This window comes from Pseudomyrmex gracilis, unplaced genomic scaffold (assembly GCF_002006095.1).
Source record: "Pseudomyrmex gracilis isolate BER0280 unplaced genomic scaffold, ASM200609v1 scaffold_3, whole genome shotgun sequence".
Classification (NCBI taxonomy): Eukaryota; Metazoa; Arthropoda; class Insecta; order Hymenoptera; family Formicidae; genus Pseudomyrmex; species Pseudomyrmex gracilis.
The window spans coordinates 751399-763546 of NW_018020587.1; the positions used below are offsets into that span (position 1 = coordinate 751399).

A 12148-nucleotide genomic window follows, 5' to 3' on the forward strand; every position below is an offset into this window, starting at 1 on the left:
AAACAAGAACATGGATAAAAAACGCCAGTAATTGTTTTTCGATTTCCCATCATTGTTGTTCTTTTCTCTCTCTCTGTATCTTTTAACTATATGTAATCAGCTCAAGCGACTAATACATTTATTTTGCCTCATGAATAAGAATGCTTATTCGAGCATACATCATGACGTAGCTGATAACGTATCTATAGTGGGAGTTAGTCGTTCTTGTGTTTTACCTCGACCGATCAACCGAAGTTTGTTATTCAGTCAATGGCTTTTTCTTGGCGTCTGTTAATGGCTTCGCAACTGGTAAGAGAAGCATGTAAAGAACTCTAATTACCAAAACAAATATTTGTGTAACTTTAGAAACATCGTATCTCTATCACGTAAGTCCGACTTTTAAGAAATTGTTTTGTGAAGACAGCACATGTCAACGTTACATTCAAGCCTTAAGCGTCAATGAACTTTGACACTTGATAAGTTTTCTACGAAAGTAGAAGTGAAAACACTCAATAGCTTATTTCTTATTGCAAGATTATATGATTACTATCTGCAATTCCGAAGTGAGAAATATGTATTTCTTTATCTCATAGTAAGGAAAATAGAAACTACGCTATTAGAAATGACGGAGTGAACACACTGTCTCTTAATCGTGTATATCTATATATTTAATCAAATCAATTTGCTGGTGGTTTTATCTAGAAGATGTTTAAACTGTAAATTAAAAGTACAGTTATCAGAACGACGGTATTTCTGTTTATATAGGCCAAAAAATTGTGCGAGCCAATACATCGATTCGTGTCGACTAGCTCAGCTTGGTGCGGTAAAATAATACCTTTTCAATTAGTCGACATTGGTGAAGGTATTCGAGACGTCACGGTAAAAGAATGGTACGGATAATGACACACAATAAATATTTCAGAACATTTCTTAAAATATGTATTTGTAAGCATATCAGACTGTGTTTTTAAGTTTTTTTAAATTTTAACATCTTATTACTTTTTATTAACTTTGTTTGTAAACATTGATAAAATTTAAGATACGGTTGGAACATTTGTCAATTGAAGACATATTTTTCAGGTTCGTAAAACCAGGAGATCAGGTAAGTCAGTTCGACGAAGTCTGCGAGGTGCAGAGCGACAAAGCATCAGTAACGATCACAAGTCGATACGACGGCGTCGTCAAGGCTCTGCACTTCAAGGTTAACGAAAACGCCTTGGTCGGCGAAGCGTTAATGGATATTGAAATTGAGGATTCGGAAGATACCGTGAAAGACGCGGAAAAAAACAAATCGAAAATCAAACGTCAGACTGTTGGCGATGAGGAAAAAAGATCAGCGGAATTGAAAAAAATTAATGTGGACAAAATATTAACGACTCCGGCTGTAAGAAGAATCGCCATGGAGAACAATATAGATCTGAAGGATGTAATGGCGACTGGTAAAGACGGAAGGGTACTTAAAGAAGACATATTGGCCTATCTACAACAAATTTCGGCAACTCCGAAAGTTAAGACGGAAGTTAAAACAGAAGTTCTTCGAAACATGACGAGCAGGACCATTGAACTCGAAGAACTCTCGAGTAGAACAGTCGCGTACAAAAAATATTCGAAGCACATGTGGAAAACTATGACAAAGTCTCTGGTAAGTTATTGATGCGCTACAACGAGCTGTTTATTTTCAAATAATGATAGAATTCAGCTCATCATTGCAATGCTTTTTGTGCAGAGTATACCGCATTTTGTTTATAGCGACGAATGCAACGTAGACCAGGTGATGTATTGTCGAAACAAAGTTAAGGATTCCTTGAAGAACCGAAACGTTTCTTTAACTTTTATGCCGTTCTTCATCAAAGCCGCTTCAAGAGCGTTGGAACAATATCCCGAATTGAACTCATGGCTGGACGAAGAAACACAAACACTGCGAATTTTAGCTAGTCACAATATCGGTATCGCTATGGATACTCCGGAAGGCTTAGTGGTACCGAACATCAAGAATGTACAGAATCTTAATATTTTAGCCATTGCGCGAGAACTCAACAGACTCCAGGAACTCGGCAGAAAGGCATCGATACCGCTCGGTGATTTGACAGACACAACATTCTCATTATCAAATATAGGCGTGGTAAGTTATTCGTATTTATTGAAATTAAAAGAAATTGTTTAGAGATGCAGAGAACTGCTTTTGATGGTCCGATGTTATATCATCGTCATTAATTCCGAACTTTGTAGGCCTGTTTAGTATCTTTCGAAATTCTTTCTACAAATCATTAAAAACAAGTTATGTAAATTTGTTTTAATAAATAAATATACAACAAGTAGATACTTTAAAAAAGGGAAATTTTTTAAATATTTTAAAATCAAACAAAATGCATCAGACTTGAGGTTTACTTTTAGAATGTCAAAAAACACTCCAGAGTTAATAATCAACAAAATTAGTGATATAATAAAACATATTTTTATTTATTTCTCTAGGTCGGTGGAACGTATACGAAGCCAGTAATTCTACCGCCACAGATAATAATCGGTGCATTCGGAAAGATACAAAAACTGCCTCGTTACGACGACAAAGGAAACATTGTTCCAGTCAACATAATGTCGGTTAGCTGGGCCGCGGATCATCGCGTTCTCGACGGAGTCACAGTAGCCAAATTCTCAAACTTGTGGAAGCATTATGTAGAGAATTCTATAGATCTGCTGATTGGCGCGTGAAAGTGTCATGTGTAAAAACTCTGATTAAAATATTTATGTAATTAGAGAAAGATATTTTAGTAGTTTTTTTATATATTTTTTATGAAGATTAGAAGATTTATAAAGTTAGAAGATTTATAAAAAATGTAAACACAAATTTCGTAAATATTTATAAAAAAATTAAAATAATGTAAAGTTATAGCAATATCTTCAACATTAATCACAGAATAAACAGAGTTATTAAAATTTTTTAAATCAAAATTGCACAGCAAGAAAAAAATAAAATGATTCAAAGAACATTGTGTATTGTATAATTTATATCTAACTATAAATAAATATTATTTCTATATTTATGTTTACTTATCGCATGTACATACATTATTTTATTTATTTGCACACATTTCAATTATTTAAAATATTTAAAAAATAACTTGCCGCACAATCGTCTTGGACCATAATATCACAAATACATAGTTTTTTAAACTATGATATTTCAAAATAAATCGATTTCTTAGAAAGCTATTTGATAGTGTTTTTTATCAAGACAAGTGCGCGTTGTACTTTAATTAGATCTAACTGCATAAATTGCTTCGTCTATTCAAATTTTTTGCTATTGTATTTATAAAGTACATATCACATAAAATATATATCTTCGATAAATAGTAAATATATCTCTTAAAAAAATAATAACAGAGATATTTCTTTTACTCTTCTAATTATTGTTCATAATCATATATAAAACAGAGAACGTTCAGTATTCTTCAGAGATATTCTTTAAAGAGAGTCTTTGTGCGCGATAACAAAATAAACTGATTTCTCTTAGATATCAAACTATCTCATCTCTTGTTTTAAATGCAGTATCGCTAATACCGTTAGGACACATGTCCGAGGCTAAGGTTTTTGAGTCATCTTTCCGCCTTCCTCTTGCTAATGGTGGCATTTTCAATCTTAGTTTCTTTTTCTTCAAAGAATCTGCTTTTCTGCAACATTTAGTGCAACGATGACTACTTTTATTATCGTTCAACAGAAAATTCTTGCGAATAGTTTGGAATCAACACAAGTAAATGTGTAAGACATTATAATGTCTTCTTTTATTTACGCAAGACTGTCTTATCGTGATAATATTAATTAGAACAATATTTAAAAAATTGACATAACAATAATAAATATAAATATTCTGTATCTACTTACTGGTGTTTGCAGTCTATGAAGATACCCATCACGAATAACACCACTATGGCGATGACGATGCCGATTACAACGACTACCAACGTCACGATCGCGTCCTCTTCTTCGGGGGTGATTGCTATTTCTGACGTAGGAACATACGCTAAAAGAATTATAAAGAAATACACACTTAAAATGCATCGCATTACTATACGTGCGAGAAAGTGTTTCGTTTGTGTTTTCGCCGTCGCGTTATCTCGCTGTCCTAAATTTATTTGCTATTTAACGTTAGCAGACATTTCCTAACGTCTTGTTGTACGTAAATTAACATTTATACGTCGTGTGTCTGTTTTTTTAATATATATTAGCAGTTATAATAAAATTAGTGTATAATTCTAATAAAATAGTCAAAGTAAATTTGTCAGAAAATAAAAAATGTAAATTTTTAACAATGTAAAACTGAGAAATATTGTGTTTAACATTTTTCTCTTTTTCGTAACCCGTTAGTAACGTGCAATCGCTCGTTCAAAGAGATAGCACTGGAAATACTGTTACTATGCACAACTTACGTGAGAAATGCTCGTACCTGTGTCGATATACCGTGAAAGTTATTTGCGCTAACGGAGGCAACGACGTAGGCATTTTTCAACTAGCACGGACATCGTGCGTACACTGATATTACGAATATTGTGAAGTAAGAGGAATTGAACGCACACGAACGGGAAGAACATATCGATGATGAAATTTCAAGGATCACTTGATGATTATCAAGTGATCCTTGACGTGCCATTCGATCTCTTTTACAAATGCATACACATCCAATAATCCTGACGCTAATACTTCAAGCGCGCTTTACGATATTTTGTTATAGCAAAAACGTTTTTTGTTGGTTATCAGCAAAACTATTTACTACTCCCTATAAAGAATGAACTTTTTACAAATTAAAATGCTACGCTAATCAACAGCAAGGAATTCGAAACGAGAGGGCGTTTCTCTCATACATGTTTTAATGTGTTAGTATATTACGTTGCGTTTTGATTGAAATGTCAAACGTAAAAGTCTCAAGATATGAGATGTAAAAATCTCGATATGTAATATTTCTCTCATTACACTACGAGAGATTTAATAATTAATTGTCGTCATGCTTCCAGAGAATTTAATTAATACTTTGATACAGAGAGTTTGCCGATAATAATGTGCGCAATAATGTGTGTACACACATTAAAGTAAACTGCAGCGAGCCCAATTAAATTTGCTTGATAAGAGGTTTTATTTTTGCAAGTTTTGCGTTCTCTTAGAAGAAGGAGAAAAAGAGAGAGAGAGAGAAAGAAAAAAATCTGTAAAAGAGCATATTATGCTATCTTAACTAATTATTTGCGGAATTTAAAGAATTTTTCAAACACACGTGTGCATTTATCGTCACCACATTATGTGATGATAATGAGCTTAATTGCGGCCTAATTGCGTTTTGCAGCAATTTACGATGATGACTCGAATTTAAAACTACGGACCTTTTGAATAAGATATCAGGCTTCTTATCTGAGATATCAGGTTCTCGTCGACTAATGACGGTATATTTCCAGTGACTTCACAAGGATTTCACGATTGTATTTCTGGCTATTATTATGAAACTATTCGTAATCACTTTCGATTAGAATAATTTTGTTTTTTTTTCTTTTTTTCTTTTTCGAAAAGAAAATAAAAAAGAAAAAAGTCGGACTTATTTCAAGTGAAATTGATTCCAAAAAGTTACATATACCAGCTACTCTGATCACGCAATTTTGTCTTGTTGTCATCACTTTTGTTCGAATCACGCCGTATATGCGACTGTTACAGTTACTTGCCGGCTCTTTTAACTCGGACCAACAGTATCAGACTCAAGTGATGCAATTCTGACTGTGCGAGCAAGTCCACGGAATGCTCTTGCATACCTTCCTCTCTTGGCAATGTGTCTGATATGTCACATGTAAAATGTTAGTCAAGGTCATGGCAAGAAATTAATTTAAGATCGTAAGACAAAAACAAATGCAAGATGATGTAAAATTAATTTTTATTATTTATATATTAAGAAACGTTTTGATCTCATAATTTGGATCTTTGTATTGGTTCCGAAACTGAATATAAAATTGTCCCAGACTCAAACATTAATAAAAAAAAAAAAACATATTTCACGTCAGAAGAGAAGTAAAAAAGTTTGTAGATATAATTTATAATAGATGATCATATATTTCACGTATATTTAGACGTATGTTTTTTACGTATATTATATGTATGTTTCACACGTTTGGTATTTATCAAGTATGCGCATAATTATGTAGTCAGATAGTTTTCGATAAAACATTATCAAGCAAAGAAGATTCCACATAAACTTGATTCCGTGAATACATTTGCAGCATTTGATATTTTTATTTAAGAATCAGACAGTTTAATGTATTTTTTTTTTAATAAATCGACTGGTGAAATACTGAGAGGTTTTAATTGTTCTGTTAAAAAAAATATCACGTCGTGTTCAAATAAAAAAGACAAATATTTCTTTCCTCTTACTGTTTTTTATAACGGCAGTAGCTGAGCGCAGATGTGTATCCGCATTATAAATGAAAATGATGACTATTAAAATTTGCACTATTTAGTATTTACTTACACATATATCAAAGAGAAATCACAGTGTTTTTATTTATAAAATGTTTTACTATAAAACGCTGAATAATGTATAAATTTTTTCTGTAGGAAACGTAATTATTTATAGTGACTCTATAATTTTTCCTCTTTCTCTCTCTTCCTTTTTTTAAATTCTTTTTTTAAAATATTACCTTCCGTTGGTGCTATGTTATCACTGTTGACACTTCTGATGTGCGTTTCCATCTTTCACTTTTTTTTGTAATAGAGAAAATAATCTTAAATGTGTTTACTGCGTTTCTTAAGTCTTGTAGATCACCAGAGAAAAGAAAACCGACAAAAATGTGATCTGGTATTCGGAGCACTTTTTGACCACCATGCGTCAACTGTATTATCGAGATACCGAGGTAAACTGTCGGCAGTATCGGCCACACAACGGTGGCCGTACAATATGCTTAGTGAGACGTCAATGAGAGCAACGAAAAGGTAGAGCAAGCAGCGTCGAAGGAACAAAGAGAAGAATGGAGGTGGCGAGTGTGATGAGAGAAGGGAGAGCGTTTGAGGAAAGAAGACGAAGACTGTTTGTATCAGGGGCATTTCGCGGGCAGGATGAAAAGAGAAACCGCACTCACATGAACGTGGTGTGTGTGTAAGCCATACACACACAATTTCCATTCACCAATCCGCGATCCAGGTATACCCTGGTACGCGTTGAAACGGCATAACACGACGCGCGGTAGCAGACAGTTTTGTAACTTTGGCAAGAAAAATAAATGTCGAGAACTATCTATACTATCTGCGAGATAAAAAACAGAGCTTTCTATTTATGTTTGACTGTATTTACCGGATAGTTTCGATTGTAATTCATAATTCTTTTAATGCGTTATTCTTGTTTCAGATGAAGATCCAGTGCTGGTATAAAAACATTTAGTTAGGAAATCAATTTGTCGATAACGATAAGTTGCATTTAGAGTTTATGATTATTTAATTGGAATCATTGCGTCAAAGTATTAATTAAGTGCTTTCATTGTATTTCTTTAATGTTTCATGTTTATTTCGCATCACGTATGCATATTAACGTAATGAAACTTGATAAGTCCACATGAATCATCAATTTTTCAAACATTGTCCACTTCTATGACGCACGAAAGTCTAACGAAAAGTTGATTTAATAAGCACGTCTCACGTATGATTTAGATTGATAAACAAAACAGATGCCACGCGCTTCAATTACAAACTAAAACTCTCTACATCTGCTTATCATATTTGATAGACTAAACTGACTTTATTTGAAAAACTTGATACAAACAATGAAACATTCGTTGATCATGTTTTTATATTCATGTTTACATCATAAATATAGTTTTTTAGCAACGTCATTAGTTGTGTGTGACTTTTTTTGAATAATTTATTCTCGAATTAATATATTTAAAAAATCTTTCTCAATTATCGTATATTATTGACATTATGTTTATAAAATTAATTTAAGCTAAATGCATTTCTTCACAGTAATAACAATGCAATGGCATCATAAAAAGAAATACAAATTTTAAAACTCAATTGTTTTGTTCTCTGTTCTTTCGAAAAGACTCATACTCGTCGGACCAGAATGTCTATTGTTTTCATGAATAGACATTTATATAATTGCCTACTCGTCGCAAATGTTATACAACTAGCAATCCTATATTACAATGATTCATCTCCCGGTTTTGTAATGCACATAGGACAAATATGCATCCGCACCATGCAAAATTCCCACAACGCCGCTTAATATCTGCAAATGAAAAAAAAAAAAAACATGTTTACTTTTATTATTCTCAAAAAACTTATTTGATGAAAACAATTTTTCTTTTAATGTAGCAAACCTTATTGCTATATCTTTTCTATCTTGCTATAAGCAATAATAACGCAAACTAGTGAAAGCGTTCAATTTGCGATTTGTAAGTACACTAATCAACTTACATAAGCGGCTGTCATGGCAGGATAAACGTCAAAGCCAGGTCTTAAATAATATTCAGTCATTAAGAACAGTTTTGTAGCTAAAGCCAAGCAGGATGCTGAACTTAAATACAAGAAGCAGGCGAGACAGTTGAACATCATCTCCTAATATTGATAAAAGAAAATAAGTATAATTTAACGAATTAGAGAATTACTAAAACTATTTTTCTATAATCGTATATGTTTTACAAAAATTATAATACAAAATAGTACAAAGTTTTCAAAAACATATCTTTATTTTAAGTGGAAAATACTTACAAAAAGAGATGAGCGAATCAATCTGTACGATTTCTCAGAAACCGTATAACAAGCAAGTAACAAAGCGGAAGTCAGGAAACACGCAGACGAAGTGGTCAATGATCCCTCAAAAGCCGAGCCAATAGACGAACTATATCTTAGGCCATAATTGATGAGCAAGCTTTGTATTAATCCACTGATCACCTGGAACATAAACCACTAGATTGTAATTACGCATTGAAATTTCGAAGAGTGGAGTTTTTTTATTACAAATATTTACTGTTTCACAAATTTTTATGATTCCTGGCAGTGATTTAAAGAATTCCACGTGTATACACGTGCAGCATCTGAAACAGCAGCAACCAACACCGCCTGCGCCGTGTGTTCCAGAAGAAGACATCCGTATTATCGGTCCTGCATTGTTCACACCCATTTTTGTCGCAGATAATGAATTTACTGCACGTAATTATATCTCGAGTTGCGACGCTCGTCAAACTGCTTTGTTTATATATGACTCCGTCAGTGCTTTTAATTCTTCCGCTAATTATAAGTTTAAATATGATTCTCTCTTTACCTTTCTTCTCAATTAAATTTGTTTTCACAATAATTTTTGTACAATGTAGATGTGCAAAACAATTGAGATGTATTCTGAACTTTTACTAATTTTTTACAAAGAATTTTAAGAAAGCACCGAGTACGACCATAATCGTTGAGACTTTTAAAAGGACTGAGAGTAAGGGCGTGCATCCGCACAGTTTAAATGTCGTTGCACCCCCCGCATAGCGTTCGACGCAAGCAAAAATTGCTGTCTATTTCTGGCACGTGCTAGGAGCACGTTTTGTTGTCGGCTTCCCCGCAGCTAGAAGGAAACACAAAAAAATTCGGAAGAAGAGTAACAACATACAATATATTTTGTAATTATAATTGTCAGTTTGACTCACAATAAAAATAAATTAATTAACATATAAACAATCTAATTAGAAACAATTATGTGCTTAAGAAAAATTTCGAGACACTTTAATATAATAATAATTACAATCTTAATTTATCTTAATTATATTAAATAAATTGCAAATCAAACAATTTTATAAAACTGGATTAAAATTAAAAACATAAAGAAATAAAATTATACAAGACATTTTATATACGTACAGTAGTCAATGCTTGAACGTGAACTGATAAAACAGAAAGCTGCACTTAACTTTACTCATCATATAGTAGTAATCTGTAATGTCGATTAACTTGAACACGTGTAATAAAGATTTACATGTAGTTATTTATTTATTTTATAATATATTATAACTATTTATTAAATATAAATAGTTTATAAAATAAATATTTATGCATATATTTCAATATATTAAGTAGATATTAAGTATATATTAAGTAGATATATATTTTGCAAAAATATATTAGAGTCAAAAATCACACAATTATTCGCTATATAAAGACTATATAAAGTGTAAATGGCACATATAAAACACGTACAATAAGAATTTCACATATAAGTTTAAGTAATGTAGATATCGCACAATTTTTCTCACTCTTGCTGTAGCATTCTATTTTATTTACAAAAAGTAGAATTCTTCAACATGAACATTTTTATATATGTTTATGACTACAATGAACAATATTAATGACATTGAATAAACGTTTTAATTTCGCAATCTATTCACACATGTACACATATAGGCCAATATTTATATAAAAATACAAAGTATGCGAATACTATCAATTGACAAAAAACAAAAATAAAATGAGTGAAAAATTAGTCTGCATCACAAAAAAATATAATTTCCTGTCGCTCTGTTTTTCAGCATTTATCAAAGTTTATATCTGACATTACACAAAATTCGTTGTACAGTTAAATCAAATTCGTAAAATATGTAAATTTACGTTTTATAAATAAACAAGTAAAACCTATGTATAATAAGCTTGTAATTTGCTTTTTAAAAAAGTCACGAATGCATTTGACCGTTCAAAGACTTCTGTAACCGCGAAGAGCGATAATCGTACTGACGAGATACAAAGCAGTGTTTATGAGACCACAAATCTATAAAGAAAAATTACTGTTATTTTTATCACTTAAAATATAAATTTATATAATTATAATAAATGTAAGGTATATTTATTCACATCTAATAGACTATATTTTAAGCTTATAATGATAAGTGTTAAAACTAAACTTTAAAAAGATCAAATCTAACAAAAATATATGTAAAAGATTTGTTAAATCTGCAGTGCATATTGAATTTTTTACAAATGTAAATTTTGCTACTTACAGAAGCGCCTAATACCAGTTCATATCTGTTACTTCGATGTTTATAATAGTTATTAACGTGTATTATTAGCGTCAAAGATGCTGCCAATAATAATCCAAATGCAATGGAATGATAAAGGAGTTCCTGAAAGAAATATGTATATCAAGTAAAATAATAAATATGCAATGTATCTAATATAGTAGTGAGTTAACTAAAGTTTGAACTTACATAAAGCGATTTTGATAAAATAGTTGCGGTAGAAAGAGACAGTAAACAACTAAGAAAAATAATAAACGTGCCAATCAAAAATGCAGAAGTTGTAACGAGGAAGAAACATTCTGGCGTGCCTAAATAGTACGTGTAATATGTAAATTCGTTTCCGATAATTCCCACGCATACTATACCAAACGCCTGTTGAAAAAATAAATATTTATTAGAAACGCAGAATTTGTGCGTAAATTTCTTAATCAAAAATAAAAGTATACATATATTGTTTATATTATAAAAATATCAGTGAGATACTGAAATTTTTTAAACTGTTATTATCGTTTATTTATTTAGTTTTAGTTTCTTAACAGACGTTATCATTATTTTTGTATTATGTTTTTGTGTACCAGAGTTTTTTGTTTGAATTACTAATTGAAATGATTTTGAATTAAAATTATTGCGGCGCATGTGTCCGGCTACAATCTAAAGCAAAAATAACTGCTGATAATTTGTTGTATTAAAGTTAAGTTACGTAAGACGTGCCATATACTTTTTACAAAATTAGCACACCACAGGCGCGCGCTACGTGCACGCTATTGTTATTTTTATTTAACGTGTTGTCAGTGAACACAACCTGTCACCGCGATGACAGATATACGTCTTATAAACCATATAATACACATATGAGAAATGTCAGAAATAACGCATGAAAATCAAACTCAAAAAATAGTGAGAGAGAGAAGTGGAAAAACAACACGTGACTAAAGTCACTTGACAGGGAAAAGGGTAGAAAAGAGAATATTATATATATTATATATATTATATATATGTAATATTCTATATCTATATATAATACACACACATACGCATATATGTGTGTGTATATATATATATATATGTATATACCGTAATCACGTGACCGAAGTCAGTAACACCGCCGCGGTCGCGCGGCCGAGGTCAGTGACTCCACCGCAGTCGCGCGACCGAGGTCATTG

At 31.8% G+C, this 12148-nt stretch overlaps 4 protein-coding genes across 4 annotated transcripts in view; 1 reads left to right on the forward strand and 3 right to left on the reverse strand.

The window, feature by feature from the left end:
• Positions 1-78: 78 nt before the first annotated feature.
• On the forward strand, positions 79-2955 carry LOC109855124 (lipoamide acyltransferase component of branched-chain alpha-keto acid dehydrogenase complex, mitochondrial). Its single transcript, XM_020428989.1, has 5 exons — positions 79-288; positions 745-869; positions 1060-1621; positions 1706-2101; positions 2452-2955. Exons 1-5 carry the CDS (start codon positions 250-252, stop codon positions 2686-2688), a joined length of 1359 nt encoding a protein of 452 aa, XP_020284578.1. The 5' UTR covers positions 79-249; the 3' UTR covers positions 2689-2955.
• Positions 2956-3032: 77 nt separating this feature from the next.
• On the reverse strand, positions 3033-7033 carry LOC109855781. The gene is made up of 3 exons (XM_020430369.1): positions 6645-7033; positions 3859-3997; positions 3033-3647 (listed from the first exon to the last, which is right to left on the reverse strand). The coding sequence occupies exons 1-3, from the start codon at positions 6694-6696 to the stop codon at positions 3494-3496; spliced, it is 345 nt and encodes a 114-aa protein (XP_020285958.1). The 5' UTR covers positions 6697-7033; the 3' UTR covers positions 3033-3493.
• A 366-nt stretch (positions 7034-7399) lies between these two features.
• Positions 7400-9587, reverse strand: LOC109855775 (protein singles bar). Its single transcript, XM_020430356.1, has 5 exons — positions 9260-9587; positions 8966-9183; positions 8707-8889; positions 8413-8553; positions 7400-8224 (listed from the first exon to the last, which is right to left on the reverse strand). The coding sequence occupies exons 2-5, from the start codon at positions 9116-9118 to the stop codon at positions 8147-8149; spliced, it is 555 nt and encodes a 184-aa protein (XP_020285945.1). The 5' UTR covers positions 9119-9183; positions 9260-9587; the 3' UTR covers positions 7400-8146.
• A 474-nt stretch (positions 9588-10061) lies between these two features.
• LOC109855785 overlaps positions 10062-12148 on the reverse strand; it is a 4457-nt gene continuing 2370 nt past the window's right edge. Inside the window, exons 3-5 of the mRNA XM_020430383.1 lie at positions 11175-11357; positions 10968-11090; positions 10062-10738 (exon numbers count right to left, since the gene is read on the reverse strand). Of these exons, the coding sequence (XP_020285972.1) occupies positions 10664-10738; positions 10968-11090; positions 11175-11357 (381 nt within the window). The 3' untranslated portion in view covers positions 10062-10663. The remainder of the gene's footprint in view (positions 10739-10967; positions 11091-11174; positions 11358-12148) is intronic.

What these genes read in the sequence shown, in the direction of transcription:
- LOC109855124 (XM_020428989.1), top strand. Translation starts at nt 250, where the DNA reads ATGGCTTTTTCTTGGCGTCTGTTAATGGCTTCGCAACTG. An exon ending in GACGTCACGGTAAAAGAATG is followed by an intron (nt 870 to 1,059) that starts GTACGGATAATG and finishes CATATTTTTCAG; the next exon opens with GTTCGTAAAACCAGGAGATC. An exon ending in AAACTATGACAAAGTCTCTG is followed by an intron (nt 1,622 to 1,705) that starts GTAAGTTATTGA and finishes CTTTTTGTGCAG; the next exon opens with AGTATACCGCATTTTGTTTA.
- LOC109855781 (XM_020430369.1), bottom strand. Translation starts at nt 6,696, where the DNA reads ATGGAAACGCACATCAGAAGTGTCAACAGTGATAACATAGCACCAACG. An exon ending in TAACATAGCACCAACGGAAG is followed by an intron (nt 3,998 to 6,644) that starts GTAATATTTTAA and finishes TAATTCTTTTAG; the next exon opens with CGTATGTTCCTACGTCAGAA. An exon ending in TTCATAGACTGCAAACACCA is followed by an intron (nt 3,648 to 3,858) that starts GTAAGTAGATAC and finishes TAAATGTTGCAG; the next exon opens with AAAAGCAGATTCTTTGAAGA.
- LOC109855775 (XM_020430356.1), bottom strand. Translation starts at nt 9,118, where the DNA reads ATGGGTGTGAACAATGCAGGACCGATAATACGGATGTCTTCTTCTGGA. An exon ending in TCATAAAAATTTGTGAAACA is followed by an intron (nt 8,890 to 8,965) that starts GTAAATATTTGT and finishes TTTATGTTCCAG; the next exon opens with GTGATCAGTGGATTAATACA. An exon ending in TGATTCGCTCATCTCTTTTT is followed by an intron (nt 8,554 to 8,706) that starts GTAAGTATTTTC and finishes TATCAATATTAG; the next exon opens with GAGATGATGTTCAACTGTCT.